The sequence below is a fragment of the Rissa tridactyla genome, chromosome 3, assembly GCF_028500815.1.
Source record: "Rissa tridactyla isolate bRisTri1 chromosome 3, bRisTri1.patW.cur.20221130, whole genome shotgun sequence".
In the NCBI taxonomy this organism is placed as follows: domain Eukaryota; kingdom Metazoa; phylum Chordata; class Aves; order Charadriiformes; family Laridae; genus Rissa; species Rissa tridactyla.
The window spans coordinates 57,236,518-57,255,911 of NC_071468.1; the positions used below are offsets into that span (position 1 = coordinate 57,236,518).

At 38.4% G+C, this 19,394-nt stretch overlaps 1 protein-coding gene across 15 annotated transcripts in view; it reads right to left on the reverse strand.

Moving 5' to 3' along the window:
* The window catches only part of SYNE1 (spectrin repeat containing nuclear envelope protein 1), a 302,834-nt gene that overhangs the window by 108,243 nt on the left and 175,197 nt on the right, over nt 1-19,394 (reverse strand). For 14 of the 15 annotated variants that reach the window (XM_054197389.1, XM_054197388.1, XM_054197395.1 and 11 more), the window contains 13 exons: nt 17,055-19,215; nt 16,324-16,661; nt 15,521-15,665; nt 14,288-14,506; nt 13,185-13,447; nt 11,442-11,607; nt 10,684-10,839; nt 9,742-9,894; nt 8,950-9,132; nt 7,301-7,438; nt 5,769-5,954; nt 3,621-3,743; nt 798-980 (listed from right to left, as the gene is read on the reverse strand). In XM_054197389.1, coding sequence (XP_054053364.1) covers nt 798-980; nt 3,621-3,743; nt 5,769-5,954; nt 7,301-7,438; nt 8,950-9,132; nt 9,742-9,894; nt 10,684-10,839; nt 11,442-11,607; nt 13,185-13,447; nt 14,288-14,506; nt 15,521-15,665; nt 16,324-16,661; nt 17,055-19,215 — 4,414 coding nt within the window. Of the gene's footprint in view, nt 1-793; nt 981-3,620; nt 3,744-5,768; nt 5,955-7,300; nt 7,439-8,949; nt 9,133-9,741; nt 9,895-10,683; nt 10,840-11,441; nt 11,608-13,184; nt 13,448-14,287; nt 14,507-15,520; nt 15,666-16,323; nt 16,662-17,054; nt 19,216-19,394 lie in introns of all 15 variants that reach the window. The other variant, XM_054197386.1, reaches the window with a different exon arrangement.

Sequence of the window (19,394 nt, forward strand, 5' to 3'; positions counted from 1 at the left end):
TATCACAGATTCACCAGCAGTTTGCCGAACCTGTTATTAAAACTTTTCAGTGTGACATTGTATTCTTCCTTGTACTTAAGTATCAGTAAGTATCCTCAATGATCAAAATCTAGACGTTATCTAACTTGCAGCTCAGTAGTTGCACCCTAGCTCATTATGTATTTTTCACTAAATAGCGGGAAAGAAAAGCTTATTCTCTTCTTCTTTGTAAATATCTTTAACATGTTTAGGTACAAATTCAAACAATCAAACAAAATCTAGTTTTCTTGTATTGAGCAAAGCTTGAAAATGTGAATTTAATACATGTTTAATGACTCCAAAATCAGAAAGCAAATATATATAAATTTTAAATAAAGAGAAAAGCAATTCATTATTTTTCTCCTAGAAAGCTACTTAATTAACTCAATAGTTTTTATGCAGCCATTACAAGCTGTTGATGTTAAAATGAGATATTAATTTAATTAACTGATTATACATGTTTATAAAATTAACCTGCCTGCAATTGTGTATTAGCCATTTGTCTAGTTAATCCTACCAGCACTACAAAAACCAAAGCAAGATTAAGGACAGAACAGAGATGAGAGTCTGATGAGTAAATCAACAATTAACACGATCATGAATGTCAAAACCCGCCAAAACATGGAGTCACAAATGACTAAAACTTAGTGGGGAGCTTCCTAGGGGTACCGCAGGGAAAAGGGGAATGCAGAGAGAGACGAAATTCTCTCTTTTCATCCCCATTTGTATGGCACGGCTCAAGTTAGAGTAATTAATTCACGGGACGGAGGGGCACTTGCCTGCATGATGTTGCACTGCTGAATGGCCGTGTGCTGCAGGCGGCTGGCCTCCTCCTGGAGCCGCAGAGCGCTGCGGCACATCGGCAGGCTGGCCACCGCCTCTTCAGGAATCCTCAGGGCGCTCTGACAGACTTGCACCGTGTGAACTTTTGGCTTCAGTGACTCCATTTCAGACAACAGATGCTAGAAACAAAGTCGGTGCCACAATAAGCCAGTTTTGCAGAACGCCCACAGCATTTCACACAGCAAAAGAAAAATAACAATGAGTTCAAGTACTAAAACAAACAAATTTGATTATCTGTTTTCTGCATTGTATATAATCAGGACGTACTTTATCTGGAGTCGCTCATTCTGAAATAAGCATTCTTTTAAATACTAGTTAAGCAAAAAGCCCATGCAATCGGGATGAAAATAACTTACGAAAAATCACAGTAGTACCTATTTCTAAGTGTCTAATAACAAAAATATCTCTGTTAACTTATTTGAAAAAAATATCTTTATAAAATCCACAAATCAAAGCAGCATACGTATCGAAGCAGCAGTCGTTTATGTATCCGCATATTTTAATGTTAAAATCCGAGCGGAACTCTCTGCTAAGACACAGAAGCACATTTTCAAAGAGGCAAATGATTCCCATTGTGTTCACAGCCTTCCTTTGAAAATACAAACCATGTCTGAAAATGTTGCTTAAAATTGAAAAGGCAACCAAACAGAAAGAAACAGCTATACAGAGGTCTTCTCCGTTGAATAATCACGCGAATGCCTTTGTTAATAGTCTATTCTGTTCACAATGTCCAATGTTCAAGCTGCCTGTTGGCATGCATGAGAAGGGTCTAGGTGCAATGACTGGAGAATAGATTTGATCAGCATTCTTTTTATCTTCGTTGGGGAGTTTAATGTATTCACAGACAGAAAAAGAAAACCAATTAAAAAAAAAAAAGAAAGGAAAAGGCAAACGATGAAAAGGGCTTTAGCACATTAGAAAAAGATTTTAAATTCAATAGATGTAAATCAGCTAGCCAATGTATGTCGCAAACAGTCATCTCCCTTCTCCTATACCATATGGAGAAAGATAGCTAAATGGGTCTGGAGTGCATCCTGATGAGAGGATTGTCGTTTGCTCTTTATTTCTGTGCCTTCATGACGTATGGTGGATAACCTAACCAGAGATTTGGTATAATGACCTATTCCTCAAACATCACCAGGGAGGCCTCTCCTCTGGCGGGCCCCATACTGCTGGCTAAGGGTTTCTATATTGTGCAACCAGCACCCAGAGGTACCCTGGGGGCTGCATGCCAGCCAGGCACTCCCCAACACCCCCTCTCTGGTCTGATGAAACAGGTGGGCAGGTGCCACAGCCCCTTTCTGTACAAAAGAAAGCCGTACGGTGAGACCTGCTAGAGCCAGGACAAAGAATACAGTGTAAACTCCATCTTCCTTGACTCTTACATCGGGTGATGTATTTCACTTACTTACACTCTTCAAAACCATATTCTGAAATTTGGCTGCAAGTCCCTAGAATAAAGACTGCATATTTTAACCAAAAGGGAAAGCTCTGCAAATTTACCTTTCATCCATATCTTTTTCTGCAGATTTTAATCCTAAAGTGGATCTGTTGACATTTAGTTTTTGCTGGCAGACTAGGACAGTTAAATCTCTATATTAGCTTGCAGAAAGAAATATTTCTTAAGCAACTTAGAGAGCTATAACTTCGGCTATTCTTCTTGTCATGAGACTGAGACCAAAAGTAACAAATTGAGAAACTCTATAGTAGGGCAAGTGCAATACAGAAAACAGCAATATCTTCTGGAGGTAATTCAGCTAAACATACAAAAATGTAACTGGGTTTAAGGAAAACTGAATTTTCTCTTAGCTTTCCAGTTGATTACTGGGGAAGCTAGCAACACACTATCCCATTGTATCTCTTTCTGTAAAATAGTGATAACAATCCAGACTTCCTTTTGAAGTACTTTAAGAACCTGTTGATGAAAAGCACTGGATAAGAACTGAGCTTTATTATTGTTAGTGTAAGAAAGGCAGGTATTGCTTTTGCAGAGGAGAAAAGCCGTTTCCATCAGAGGTGACATCAATGATAAGGGAATGACTAAGACAAAGAGGCTCCAGCAAAGGCTTGTAGAACATCTCTTATCACACAGACAAAAGGACAAACTGATTCCTACTGGATTAGTGTCTAGGAAGGTAGTCAAACTTTTAACCAGGGCTAATGACATTAAGCAATCTTTTACCAAAAAATCTTTTACCAAAAGAAATAAACTAGTCAGATAATCCCTTTAGGTGTAGCATAAAGAGAAGTAAACAGAGGCAGGACATGCGGGAAGAATTTTAGGCGCCTCGGACAGACTGTGAACCCTGGAGTACCTAACCAATGGGAAACAGGGGAGGGAAAAATTCGGCCGGGATTAGGGAATAAAAAGGTGTGTTTCAAGAACTGGAAGGGTGCCTACTTGCTAGGTCACCTGCTCTTGCAAGAACGTGAATAAAAATGTGCTTCACAGAGGGTTCTGCCTGAGCCTATTTCATTCAGACCGGAACTTATTTCTCACATTAGTAATATGGATTAAACTTGGATTGGAGTCACGTTTCTCAGAATTGCATCAACCTAAGAACAGACTCATCAAGGATTATACTTCAACCATTCCCTTTGAGTGAATGATTTTTCCCATTCCCTTGGCAGTAATTTGGGGCTAGACTCTGTAACAACGACCCACCTAAGAAACACCACAATCTATCTCACCAACATTCATTATGCTTTGTGTAAGCTCACACTACTCAAGTGCTAACTTTGAGATCCTGGACTTTTACCTGTCTGTGAGAAAGTTGCTCTTTCAAGCTCAAATGCCCAAGCTCTGGAGAGGTCAGCGTGGCTTGGGCTTGCTCCAGAGCAGCCTGCAGGGCTTTCAGCTCAACTTCAAATTTCTTCATGTCCTGTAACATAACACATTTGATTCAGGGATAAAGAGAAAAAAAAAAAAAAGAAAAAAAGAAAAAAAAGTCACTATAAATATATCTGTCTGGATTTGGTAGCTATGTCCCTCATATACAGTGACAAAACTAATTCATAGTTTTAACAATGAATTTTAAATGTTAAAAATATTGGATAAAAATACCAGTCATATGGCAGTCTAGAAAAAGAGGTCTCAAAGGCAGAGTTATTATTTTAAGTACTTCCTCAATCTCAAACACAGTATGTACTTTATAAAGCTAATTTCATAAAGTTCAAGGCCTAGAAAGAAACTCAAGATGTCCTCTAGTCATGTTCCTCTAATAAGACAGGACATAACTGTCTTATCTTTACAGACTGTTCTTAAAGACCACTAGCAGTAGAGTCCTACTTATCTCTACAGACAACATATTCCAGTGTTTCAGTACTCTTTTTTTTTTGTAGAAAGTTTTTTTCTGATGGTCTGACATGAAGTTGCCTTTTGTTGCAATTTCGATCCTGTACTTGCTACTCCATTAACAACAGACATGAAGAACAAATTATTGTTATTCTCTCTGAATACATCATATGTTAGGATAATCCTTTATCATGCATCTTTTCTACAAATTTATACACATATGACAAACATCACTATCCTTTGTTCTTTCTCCAGCTGGTCCATTTTTTCCTTCAAGTACAAAACTGGACATAGCTGAAGCCTTACTGGCAACCAATAGGTAGAACAAAAGGACTACTTCACATACCTTAGAATTATATACTTAATTTTCTGCGTGGTGTTTGGGTTTTTCACAACGATGTGACATTGTTCACTCATTTTGACACAATGTGCATTATTAGACTTAAGACATTTCAATAAGCTGTGTCAAGGCAGTAATTCCTAATTCAGAAACACACATGCCTGGTTCTTCCAGTCTAGACATAACAATTTGTCCCTGTCAAATAGCAGCCTAAGCTTTTTTCAGGTAGTTCCTGTAGATATGGTGTTGTCTAAGCATCCCAAAAGCCATGATCTCTAAACCACCAACTCATTAATGAAAATATTGAATCAAACCAGATCCAAGGGAGAACCCTGCAAAATCCTACTTAATGTATCCTTCCTTTTGGGCTGTGAACCGTTGATAAGTACACACCAGGTAAGTTTTCTAGCCAGCTTTACACCTACCTATTACCTATAAATGTTGTGAAATAAGAGTCGAATGTGGAGAAGGACTGTTTTTAACCTTAGCTGCAATTGTCCTAACAATTAGTGATAGCCTAGTCTCTCAGTTGCCTTTAGGTATTTTCCTATTTAGTACTGTGTAACTGTAGTAGGTGACAGCAGAAGAACCCCTATAAATATATGAATTATACCATTCCAATATCCATTTTTTCCTGAAATATTGTATCAATTTAAAAAAAAAAAAAAGTTAAAATTTCTTGCCCTGAAGGTAAGAGCAAGTAGAAAAGACTTCTGCTTCTGTGCTTTTCTCTGTGTCTTGCACCAGTTTACCAAGCATTGCGTAGGTGTAATGCATATTTACGGTAACCGTAAACCCATATGGAACAGCTGCACAGAAATGTCAAGGACATGAAAAAGCATTCATTCTTTTCATTGCAGTCCCTTGTAGAGGTAGGTCTTACATTATGGAACCCTGTGCTAACCTGAATTAATAGATAGTGGCCTTTAGATATCTTTTAAGAGAAAAATTAAGGAAATGGCACAGCGTAAGTGCCAACACAGACACTTTTCAAGTATCTAACCACAGGTGCTCAGTGCCATTTGAGACACACCATGATCCCCCATACATCTACCCAGAATGGGCAGATATGACAGGACCTGCAGGAATCTTGTCCCCATCTGGTGCAGCACCTGAAGGCAGTTTCTCAAACGGCGCAAGACATCTAGCTTTAGACAACACAGTCATACCCTTTATAGACCACAGATAATCTGTACTGCTAATAATCTCAGAAATACGATGCACGCACCACCCTAGCTGTCAGCTAGCATTAGAAAAACTGCTTTCGTATACCTTGGCAGCATCTTGGAGATTTGGTAGCCGCACTTTAATAACTTGCTGTAATTCCTCTGTCCGCCGCCCCAGTTCCAGCACTTGCTGTGACATTCCTTCAGTAGAGTATACACTTGCCAGATACTCAATCCTCTCAGTCATGGCCTCAAGATCACTATGAATCTCTCCAGACTCATCAAGCATAGTCTAGACGGATATTTGAACAAATTGAATGCCAGAGTTGAGCTTCAGATTACACACATCTTTAAGTATATTCCTGTTCTGCAAACTCCTCAATTTGCAAACATCTGTAAGCATATGATTAAGTTCCACTAATTTCCTGTAAGGCTTTGGCAATATTCTTAATTCTGGGTGTATGCTGAAGTACTTCAGCTTATGCGGTCTGGGAAACAAAAGAGTAAGTCGAGAAGCTTCAGCAGCTGTGCTTACCAACACACTCATTTTAGTGTTTTGCTATACACACTTGCCTGTAAAAATATAAACCACAGGATCTATGGATAAGATTTGTTCTGGAAGCCTAATAGACCTAACAGGAAGCAGCAGAAAGCACTTGGGTCCGGTGTTATAGCAGGGCAGTAGTCATTAATGCTGCCTCAAAAATGGCTACCAAAGTGTTCTGTGGGATGGCATTGGTTGAGGCTGTATCCTCATCAACTTTTGAAGCAGGGAAAAAGCCATGGCAAAACCAAACTAGAAATGCTAACTCCCAGCTGTCCTCAGGGTAAGTTGCCTGGAGGTTCCTCTTCAGAATAAGGAAGTGCGACATACTACACTGCTCCAGTGTAAGTGAATGCAGCTGACAATTAACTAACATATATACAAAAACTCTAATAGTCTTATTTTGGCATTAGGAGACACGATCATCTTACGATACGTTGATTTTTTTTCATGTGGTCATGTAAAAGTGTGCAATCCTGAACCTTATCAAACTGCTCCGCTGATTCCACACTTACACATTCCACGCACAGACACACAGAGAACAAATTGCACTGTCACAGGGACAGCAAAACACTCTGATGCGAGATGTTCAGGAAGGAACTGGAAGAAACTCATCCAATGGGTATCTGTCTGAGAACATTTGGGGTGAAACTCATCAGATGAGAACAAAGGCTATACCAATTTAGCATAAAGGAGAAAGAAAAAAAACCAAACAACAACAACAAAGCCTGAAAACTGTATTTGGTTAACTAAAGTTTTAGAGGAATACTAACTGCAATGATGTATTCAGTGTGATAGAATGACAGTGTATAGATACACTGTTCAATCAAAAGCTGCTATGAAGCCAACGTACTTGAGTAAACATAGAGATCAACTTTGAATCACATAGTTTTATTCAACAATATATCTTAATTTCAGTCTTCAAAGCAATTGTCCAAAACAAATTAATAATCTTTAAGTCTTGGGGAACAGTCAAAGAAATCTAGCATTTTAAGACTTCCTCGAGAAAAGGAAGCAAAAAATTGTAGGAAATAAAACTTCACTGCTCAAAAAGTAACTTCTTTTATACACTGCCCTTTTAATTTCATAATCACCTGGTAGGCTTTAACCTGATCACGAAGCTGAGAGGAAGAATTCCACGTTATACTACCGTGCACTAGGATATTTGCTTTCTCGATCCATTTCAAAATGAACTCCAGCATCTCATTGTATTCTTCCAAGTGTGAAGCAGCCTGGATATAGAAGAAAAATCCACTTAACCCTAAGATGTAATTCTGCACAGTTCTTAGAGAATGATAAAACTACTTTCATTTCATTTACTGTTTTTAACTTGGGGGTCGTTTTAACAACTTTACGTTACTGTTGAATATAATTTAATTACTTCCATATTTATGGAGTTAAAATAGGTCTGCTTCCAGTAACAAGTGTATTTATTTCAGGCACTACCAGAATGTAGGTCACACTGGGAGAGTGCACTGATGCTCAAATATATCCCTAGAGGGTACACTTCCTGCACATATTCAGCCTCACACATAAGTTCCAAAATACCTTCTTGCTCAGTTTGTCACTCACTGCAAGCCTCTTTTATGTCATTTCTTATTTTCCTTTGTCTCCTTTCACATCATCCCCAGAATCACCTTTGTTTAAAATCTGCTTTGTCCACTCAGCCTGTCATATTTCCAAAAAAATAAACATTGCACTTATTTCAAAACAGAGGACAAAAGCTCTGCTTTCTGATTAATCCAATTTCTGTTTAGCAAAGTACTCTTCAGTTACAATTTTCTTCTCACTTAGCCAGAATAATTTCACTGATTTTCATGCGTTTATGCTGTATGAAGGACAGATGACAGAACTGTATTTGCATGGAGTTTGCCTTACCTATCTTTTTTTATAACAGGAAGTAGATTTCTTGGTGCTGAACAAAAATATCCTAATAGTTAAATCCCTTCACCGAGTACTTTTGACCAAACTCTTACTTTGATAGCAATTTTCTATCTCTTTTTAAAAACAATATTATAGAGGAAACTGAAAATAATATAATGAAATAGTTATCTTTTTCAAGCCTTTCAGAAGCTTCCTTATGCGTGCAGAAAAGAGAACTCATAATTTATCAGGGTATTGATGACAGAACCAGAGAAAATCCATTTCTTTGCTTTTAGCTAGACTCTTTTTGTATAACAACAATTAGCAAAAAAAAAAAAAAAAACACATAAGAAAGAGTTTCAGGGACTTTGAACCACAGGGGAAGCATCTTTACGAATGCTGAAGTCTTGCACAAACATTATGCATTATCAGGGCCATTGTATCTAAGCTTTTGTATTTAATCTACAAATTATATTCACTCTCTATAGATTGTGACTAGAGCAAACAATTTTTTTGTGTGTGTTAATGCTGCAAATATAGGTAAAAGTGGTAAGACAGAGGACCTGAAAAGTGCAATGAGACAGTATTTGCTGCCATGCTACTGTTTGTGGGAATGTCTATAATCTTTTCAAGGCACCAGAGGAACCAACCAGCAGATGATTCATGGAAGAGGATGTTAAAGCAGCATCCCAGAATTATTCCATCCTCCTGACCTGACCCATCTGTGACTCTCTTCAGGGTGTGATGCAAGCCCTGACTAATAACAGGGAGATGCTCCAAGGAATGCCCCTTTTTGCGTAACTCCAGGAAAAATAAATGATAAGATTGCATGGTCCTTCTGTTTCTGACAGGAAACGGCAGAAAGGATTTGAGACTATACCTGACTGAGCTTGGCTGCTCTGTACTCAGCCTGCTGTATAGTCTGTTGGTGCAATGCAGTGAGTTTCCCTATCCTGCTAGCCAGCTGCTTAGCCAGTGATCCGTTCTGCTCTGCAAAGTCCTGGACCGATGCGTCTAATTCCAACAGCTTTATATTGCAGCTGTCCAACTCTTCACCAAGGATCTAGAAAGAAAAACAAGAAAATCAGTGATCCAGGAAGTATTAGTTTTCTGGTTGATTATTTCTAGTGCACCTTGCAACTTTTATACCCTGTCCAAAGTCTCCATAGTTTGTTCCATTTTTATTCTGGCTGGGAACCAACAATGCCTGTCAAAGCAGGAAGGCAGAACAGCAGGATGTTTGGTCATCTCTGAAATGTGTGCCGTTACTTTTTTTTCCCTCAGACTTCCTGGCTGCAATGGATAACCATTTTCCCTACCATAGCAAAAGACTGAGTCACTTCAGAGTGATATTAACTGCTCCTGGCCATCCTTCTGTGTTTGTTTTTGAAATTAATAGTCAGCACACATTACTATGACAAGGATTTTTATATATTGGAAAGGGATTTTGTATTGTTGCTGTCTTAAAATATACCCTTACAAACTCAGAAATATGTAAAGAATATAATTAAAAAATCTCATTAGTCAACCCTTATATCTGTCCATTCTTCTGTTGAACTACACTGAAAAAAATGCATCATGCAGGTCTTCCCATATACAACGTTCGTATGAAGTGAACATCCCAATTCAGAAGAATTTATGGTGTAACCAAATAAGAGAAGCCTTGCCTTACCTTTTGTTCAAGTTTAGCTTGTGCTAAATCATTTGTTTTCTTTTTCAGTTTGGAAAGAATGGCATTTAGTTCATTTGCTATCCCCTGGATTTTCTGACCAAAATCTTGATTCAATGTTTTGATCTGCTGAGTTTCTCTTTCTTTGGTTTGAATCTGTCAACAACAAGAATTAAATTCAGTAACCAGAAATCTCTTCTCCTGAAAGGAAATTAACTTTCATTTAACTTTCTTTAATTTAAAGGAGGAAGGTAATGAAATTACTTGTCATTGTTTTAGTTGGGATAGAGTTAACTTTCTTACTAGCAGCTGGTATAGTGCTATGTTTTAGATTTGGGATGAAAGCGATGTTGATAGTGCACTGATGTTTTTGGTTATTGCTAAGCAGTCAAGGCCTTTTCTGCTCCTCACACCGCCCCATCAGCGAGCAGGCTGGGAGGGCACAAGAAGTTGGGAGGAAACACAGTCGGGACAGCTGACCCCAACTGACCAAAGGGATATTTCATGCCATATGACGTCATGCTCAGTATATAAAGCTGCAGAAAGAAGAAGGAAGGGGGGGGACATTCGGAGCATGGCATTTGTCTTCACAGGTAACCATTATGCATGATGGAGCGCTGCTTTCCTGGAGATGGCTGAACACCTGCCTGCTGATGGGAAGCAGCGAATGAATTCCTTATTTTGCTTTGCTTGTGTGTGCAGCTTTTGCTCTACATATTAAATTATCTTTATCTCAAGCCATGAGTTTTTTATCACTTCTACTCTTCTGATTCTCTCCCCCATCCCAACCAGGGAGAGCGAGCGAGCAGCTGCGTGGTCCTAGTTGCTGGGTGGGGTTAAACCATGACACTATGTTGTCATAATTTGATCACACTTGGTTAACCGTATTTCACTAAGTTATAAAGAAGGGCTAGAGCTGTAATGCATTTATCTAGAATGCTTTACCTGATCTTGTACATTTACAAGGGCCAGCCCAACTTCTGCTAAATGAAGTGAGAGTTCAGAAGGCAAAATGGTATAAAGCCCCAAGTACTTATTCTGTTGTTGTTCAGCCATTTTTTCAACAGCCTGACGATGAGTAGTTACTTCACCAAGGAGAGACTAATGACAGAAAAACAGTATTGTTAAGAACAATGGGAAAAAATACGTCTGTGTAAGCTTAGCAAATGCAGGCATTACATGCAGCTTTCAAAAGGGTAAATTACTTCCAAATTTTTAAATGGTTCATTAAAAGAGTCGTATCTTGGGATTCCCTGGATTCTCATTTATGACTCTGTCCAGTCCTCTGTTCCTGTGTGACCACACGTATATAAAACATGTCAATTTTTCAGCACCTCCAGTAAAACAAGATTATTTCATTTTGTTGCTTCCCTCCCTGTCCCAAGCTGCTGAGACAGAAAAGAAATTTCACATTCTGTCCATTCACATTCTATATTTCCCCCATATTTTAAGAGAGGAGAAAAATTAATAAACAATATGCTAGTATGTAAAATTGCATCAATGCAAATACTTAAATACATCTTAAATATCTTTAAAATAAGGTGTTACAGCTCATCAGCTGCTTCATGCTTCATGAATTTGTCTAGTGGCTTACTCAAAACCTAATGAATATTGTCTAATTTGAATTCATGGTGTTTAACACTCACTAGCAGACTACAACAAAGATAAATATTGTAATTTAGATATTGACAAATTTGACATACCTGCAACTCCTGAAGTTGAGTATCCACTTCTACATCAGGACTTAATAAATATTCCTTTGTTTCCTGGATCCAGGACTTCACAACATTAATATCTGCTTCAACCTCCTCACGCTCCTTCAGCTCCTGTTTCACCATCTTCACACCTTTTTTCACTTTCTGTTGCATACTTCAGAAACAAGGAAACAATAACTATTTGTGAAGAACTGAGAAATGTCTAAAAACATTGTTTTGTCAAAAAATATTTAATAATAAAGATAATGATTGATAGCCCACATCCAGAGTAATAAAAATTAGGGCAGCATTGCAACAGACTACTGAAGCAACACATTTAAATTTCTCATGTTCATTCCTTTTAATTACCAGTTTTACGTACTTTGACATCAAGTGCACAATTATTTTGAAGAAATGCAAATGTTTACAATAGAGACACCTACATCTGAGCTCATAAACACAGACTGCCCTTATTGTCAGTGGAAGAGGCAGGCAATTCTAGGGCATGATTTAGGATGATTCATCATAATTCTAAAAGAAACTTCTAAAATGGGTTAGAATCTTAGCCCTGTGTATTTCTCTCCACTAATTAGACAGCGAGAATTAACCAGTTCAGGTGCAGATATCTATGATCTAAAATAACTTGAGACAGATTCCACCGCTATTGAATACCTACGATAAGGCATGGATCAAATATCTGAACACCATTTTTGATCCAGGGACCTATTTCCACTAAGACAGAATTTTTGTATTTTCCTCAAGAACTTGGATGTCCTGTAAAAAATAGAATCTTTTTCAGGTGACAGCTCTCTGAAAGATTTACAGGACTACTTGTAGCTCTTAGGTACAGGACATGGGTCTTACTTTGATATTGCCATACTAGTTTTATGTCTGTATAACCTTTCATAGCTGAATCATGCTTTATTTACATGAGCATGAGATCATCACGGACCCTATTTCTTAGAAACCAATTCTAAGGGAAGACTGGAATTACAAAAGGGCTAATAGCTACACATTTTCTACAGGGAGTGCTATTCTACTGTAATTGGTTACGCATGCACACAATGAACTTTGCACAGGCTATGTGCAGGGTTTACAGTTTCATTCTCTGTCTCTCTCCCTCTTCCCGCTGTGGGGATCCAGTTAATGGCATCTTAGTGCAGTTATCAGGTGGATATGAGTCCTGGAACTTAGCCATAAAGCTTCCTGTTTTATACATGACAGGGAAACATTTTAGATTTAGATAAACATTCATATAACCACAGGGTGAAATTTTAAGATGTTTCTTTTGCATATGCACTGAATTCCCTTGTAAATTTCGTAGGCTATCTACTTTTGGCACCTAAGTGCTTCCAAGTAGGGAAATAAAGTGATAAACTAATCTAAACTTAGGATACAAAAAGATAAAAGGTCACTGTTAATGGTGAGATACAATGGAAGTCTTTAAAATCAGTTATAACTTTAATGTAGTTTATACAGCTCTTACATAATTCACTATTATTATGCAATGCAAGAAGTATGTTTTCTAAAATGTATACTTTTGCTGATGGAAATAAAAAAGAATGGTAAAAATTTATCTCAAAATTAATTAAAGATAATTTAAAATTAAACTGATGCTTATTTTAAATACAACAACTAAGATTTATTTTAAGCACGGTAGCTGTTAATGATACAAAAAAATGATATGCGAACTCCTACTAATGAATCGTAAGGTACCATTTTTCTAGTGAATCTTTTAAAATCCTGACTTACTTGTGACATCGATCTTGCATTGCTTTGATTTCTTGCATGACTGGTAGCTCCTCCTGAGACAGAGGCTTTATTTCCACATCCTGAAGCATGCTGACAGCGTGCTGTTTGAGCAGGCCCAAAGATGACAGCTGGGGCTCCACTTCCAGAAGGAAACTGCTGTGGTAATCCAGGAGTTCCAGAAGCTCTGTCTTAGTTGCCTTTTCCACTGAGCTTTCTGGTAAGCGACCTTGTAGCTGATCTATTTCTATGGTGGCTTTCTGAATCTATGGAAAGATGGGTAGCCTTAGCAATAATGAAATTAAAAAGAAGTTAATCCAACTGATACCAAAAGGTGCTAAACCCAATGCTGTACATTTAGATGCTGTAAAACAGTTGTAGTATAGGGCTTGTGCAGAAGTCTCTACAGAAGATGTAAATCTATGCTCTACTGTGCTAGATCCAGCTAGCTAGCCCTAGCTCTTCAAACTGGACTAGGACATGCTAAGGGACATCTTTGTCAAGTGGTGAGTGGTTCCTCATATTTTCTAGCACCTATTATCTTTATTTCCACAGGACCTAGAGCTCTACCCCAGGGCAAGACCTGCCTTTGGCACAAATGATACATTTAACAAAAAGATTATCCCCATTCTCAGACAACCTGCAATCTTTCCATAAAATAATGGACAACGACAGATAAAGAGAGTCAGGTAGGATATGAGGAAAAGAAGGGACACAAATCTGTGAGCAGTGACCGGCAATAATATGACTGCATAAATTCAGAAATGGAAACTTCATACTCTACGGAAAAAAATAGAGGTTGACTTAATCTAGAATAGACCATCTGGGTAAGTTAAACATAGAGGAGAAGATTATGAAGAACCACCAGAAACCAAAACAGCTCTGTATTTACTATACTATGTATGCATATAGATGAACAGTGCAAGCCTTGGAGGTAGTCGTTCTAAACGTAGGTCTTCCATAGCTGTTTTCTAATATGACTTGAGAAAAATCATTGTTATTCCTGCTATTAGCTTTCTCTACCATAAGATGATTAATAAAGCAGTATAATGAGTGAAAAGCTACAAACAGTAAACAAAGGAGGATTTACCAAGACCAGAAGTTACCTTATCATTAAAGCCCTTCCATTCCTGCACTGCATCTTCCAAAATTTTCTCTTGTTCTTGGGCTACATTCCGGAGCCGTGTCCAGCGCTGCCAAACTGTTGTCATGGATCTACTTATAGTTGCCTTACTGGCATCATTGCTAACTTTTTCCAGCTGTGAAGCCTTTTGTTCTAGGGCTGTGATCTTCTCATGGAAAGAATTCACTACAGACACAAGAGTCTGAAAGAGCAAAAATAAGCACTGTTTTCCTCTTTTACAACACAACTTCTAACACTTCAACACACAAAGTGGCAGATGAGCCACTTTGATCCATTGCAGACAAAGAGGAGCTACCATACGCTGAGTGAGGTGGTTAGGTCTCACTTTATTTTTCATATGCAATATATTAGCTATAGCTACTTGAAGGACCTGGTCTGAAATGCAACTCCCTGGAAGTAGCAGAAATCGGGTGTAATCAGATTTTCTCTTCCTTGCTAGCCCCTCAAAACAGATGGAAATGACTATTCAGGACCATTCTCATAGCAAAGACTGACTTCTGTTAGAGTCTAAAACTCAAAACAGCAATTCAGGTTTTTAAGCATACATTTATGTCACGTTCATCTTTAATGCCATTTTAGATGTCCAAGGGTATCAGGATATTCTCATGAAGCTGGCAGACATGACTTTACTCTTAGGGGAGATTCCTGCCTTCAGAGACACAGCTGGAGACCAGGCAGAATGTCTGGAGTATCATTAACTGCTTATATTAAGGCAACTGATTAGCACCCCAAATACTAGAGAAGAAAGTAATTCTTTTAAGATACGTTTCTTTCTTTTAGACTAAACAGGAGTTAATATTAAACCCCAACCCCTCCTGTCCTAGTAAGACTATTTCACGTGATCCAAAGTAAATTAATATTTCTATTGATCTGAATTTCTTGTAGGGTACACAGTTTTGGGACTTATGCACCCAAGGCTTTCAGGAACCTCCTGGTTCCTTACAGTTCCCTACAGTCATAGGCACATAGACAGACATTAATCTAAAAAGTGATTAAAAATATCTGTCCTGGTCACCACACAAATAAAATCCACATTCTTCCCAACACAAACACCCCTTGGTGTGCTATGACACAGTTAAGCATTACAGGAAAAGATTTAAAAACTCAAATTCAGGTTGCCACACATAGGGACCTATATAACATACATTTATTTTCACTCAAGGAAGAGGATTTCACATAATTTTCAGTACCTTACCTTATGTGTTAGCAATTTCTCTTCTGCTTCATGAGAAGAAGCAGCTTTAGCTACTGAAAATTCAGATAACTTTTTCTCAGCCTCATTCATCACTTCTATAACCTTCTGTCTTGCTGTCTGGTACTCCTGCCACTCAGAAGCACACCTTGAAAATACAGTTCCAGAAAGAACAATTTAATGCAATATAAACCCATTTGAAAATCGGAAATATTGTTGCACCTAGTTTTCAATATAACTGCTTAGTTTTGCTGTTACACTGTATTTTCCAAGAAAAAGAAAGGTTATTGGGACAGAGCATACGTAGAAGCATATGCTTCTGATTTTCAGCTGTGCCTTACAGACACAGCTTGGCATTTAATAGCCTTTGATTGACTTTTCCTCAGTGACTTCGTCTAGGTTATGTTTTAAACCCACCCAAACTTTTTGAATCCTGAACACTCAGGAATAATAAGTAACGTAGTTATGTTGGTCAAAAAGGTATTTCCTTTTAGTTCAAAATGTCTGCTTCAATTTAATTTCTTTCTGCATAGGTCTTATGCCAGGTGAAATAAAGGACAGTAATTTCCTACTCTTCTTGGTGCTGTTCCAAGCTTTATATAATTTGATCATAGCTTCCTCAGGATCACACATCTAGCCAGTCAGTGGCAGAAGAGAAAACAGAATCCAAGAGCTCTGAATCCCAGTATCCATTTCTCTCATCAGTAGCACAAACATTTCATAAAACTCCAATTAATTTTTTGATCTTTCATTGTCAACAAGGTGATCTTAAAATGAAAGAGGAAAAAAAAAAATGATGCATATACCTTTGCAACTGCTCTTGCTGGGTTTTGGCTTCTTGCTTTGTCCCTTTGGCCTTTTCCTCCAATGCAGCTAGATCCTGCATCAGCTGCTCTCTTGCTGTGGCTTGGACAAAGGGCTCTATCTCAGACACAAGTCCCTGTAACTCCTTCAAATGATCACTGAACTGACTTTCTGTGCTGAAAAATTCAATGTGGTTCCTTAGGTTCTCCTCAGAGTTCTCAACATCAAGGCCATTTCTTGCTAACTGTAGAAATTCCTGAGCATCTTCAAGCCAGTCATTTGCTATCTGCATCACTTGGTAGTATCTTTGGCAGAGGCTATATAATTTATTCAAGGTAGCCTGAAATAAAAGGGAAAATTATACTGAGGATCACAGACATAAAATTCACAGCAACAACAAAAATATCCTCTGCTAAGAGTCTGGATTTTGACCATTCTTGCTTTCTTTTCCCTTTATTATATCTAAAATACAGGTCTGGAGAGACTACATGGAAGTAGTTTTGACTGAGTTTGCACTTCTACGTGCAGGTATAAATACATATTAAAGAAGCCTTTTCCTCCTTTCCCCCCAAGTCAACCATGGCAACAGGCCACAATCTAAGTCATTAAAAAAAAACCCAAACAACAGGAGTGTGACAATCAATCTTCTCATAATTATTACAAACATCAAGCCACAGAGCCATATTTTTCAGCTTTGTGAGCAAGAAAGTAATGACATTTAGGGTGCACTAACCTGTCTCATGTGTATAGCTTCTTGAACTTCACCATCTAGTTCTGTCAGCTCAGCAAGAGTGTTTTCCAGGTCAGCAGGTATCAGCTCCTTTGCTTTCATATATTTCTCTTTCTCTTTATTGCTCAGTGCATTCATTATTCTCAGGCTTGACTGCACTTCTTCCTGATGTATCTGAACCTTTCGGATTTCTTCTTGGATGCTTTGCAGTTTGAGGTCCAAACTTAACATTCCATTAAGTTCTGTTTTCACCCACCTCAACCAGTCAAGTGAGCGACAGATTTCTGTCTGGAAGTCTATACTTTGCACAAGCCTGTTCTCGCAGTCCATCACGGTGTCACCAATGGCAGCATGCAAAGACTTTAGTTTCTCTTGCCAAGACTGCACTTGGTGATTTGCTGTCTCACATGCAGATGAGTCAAGCTGAGGAGAAAGGGCTTCTAGATGTTCAGTTATTCGCTTCAGAAGACTCCCTGAGTCTTGCAAGCTGCCCACCAGAGAATGGTATATTTTCAGCTTTTCTTCTATTGGGAGAGTTTCTTCATTTACCTTAACCTGCTCCTTCTTCACTCCCTGCAGTTGTGCCTCAAACTGCATACACATTTTCTCATGCTCCTGGCATGCTTCTATTGTGTCTTCCAACAGGTTGATTTTCTGTTCTATTTGCCTCTTCAACTTGTGATATAACGTGACAAGTTTTAACATCTCATCTGGTTGCCATGGCTGTCCAGTGCTTCGAAAGGCCTCCTTCTTCTGGTTTAGTTCATCCACTGCCCCACCAAGGCTCATCACTTCACCTAGAAGGTCTCTGTAGGCCTGCTGGAGTGACACAGCTTCTTTGGCTAAAACAGTAGCTGGAGCTTTGTCCATGTTAATAAACTGATCTTCTAGCTCAGTCAGAGCTTTACTTGTCAACTCAATCAGAGAGGCATACTCTTTTCTGGCATAAATTGCTTCCTGAACCTTATATAATTTTTCTTTTGCCAGAGCAGTGACAATATTGAACTGCTGAGGGAGAGTGTTAAGTTTTTCATCTAGATAAGAATGATCCACTTCATTAAGTGACGGTAGGATTTCTTGGCCATCTCTTTGCAGTGTAAGTAACAGATTTTCATATTCTGGAGATTGCTCAAGAATCTGTTGATATTTTGCCAACTGTGTGTATAGTTCAGAGTTACTATTCATTACATTGACTTCTGGGAACGTGACGATATCAGCTTGTTTTAGCCAATGGCAAGCTTTATCCAAGTCTTCTTTGAAATATTTCCTGGAAACTATATTTTTCTCTAGTTCTAACAATCTCTGGTTACACTTTTGTAAAACAGTGTCATACACATTCTGTAGTTCTTGAAGTTTACCTAACACTTCACTCTTTTCTTGTTCTGTTGCTTCTTTCATCAAATCCCTTCCTTGAGCCCACAACCCTGTGACTTCATTTTGATAGGCCTTCAGGTTAGCCTGGGCATTTTTACAAGTCCTAATCTGTTTGTTCACATCTTCTGGCAACAGACAAATGTGTTCTGGAAATATTACCTTCTTCTCATGCTGGTGAATTTGATTTGTAGCCTGAAAGACTGCCATAAGAAACTGTGTCTTTTCAGACAGTGCTTTATTCAGGTGTTTTCTCCTCTGGACAACCAGATCGCTGAGACACTCTACATGGTGCTGTGCATCAGAAAGTGCTTTCTGCAGCTCCTGCCTTTCATTGAGTCCTAGGTTGGTCATCACCCTGTCAGCATCCTTCACAAGCGTCTTCAGAACAAGCTGTTTGGCTTCAAGCTCACTGCAAATGGTAAGATGATCCATGAGAAGACTCTGAGCCAAATCTGGAGGAGGACTCTGTTTAAGAGCCTCTGAGATACTAGGCTGCTGCTCCTCTGCCCATTCCATTAGCTCCTGAAATTTGGAATGCACCAAACTGAGCTCTTCTAAAGTTGAAACAGAAACTTGAATTTTCCTTTTGACAAGGTCCTCTAGCTGAGTCCAGCGTTGCTCAAAATGACCAAATTGCTCCTTTACTAATTCTTTGTCATCAAGATTCAGATGTTCTATCATCTTCTGTTTCTGATCTTTCAAATCTTCCAGAGCAAATCTCCTTTCCTGTAGTGCCAGTGCCAATTTTTGCAAAGCTTCAAGGTGCACGTTTGTACTTTCAGCATCAGATCTGTTACCAAAATGGACAGGACAAACATTAATTATTAGATTCTATCTCAGAATAATTTTTAAAAGAGGTCAGGATGAATTATAAACCCACCATATACTGAAATCAATATGCTATGAATACCTACAGTTTTCACATTCTTTTGAAGGTACCAGTCTTGAGTATTAATTAAGAAGTTTTTT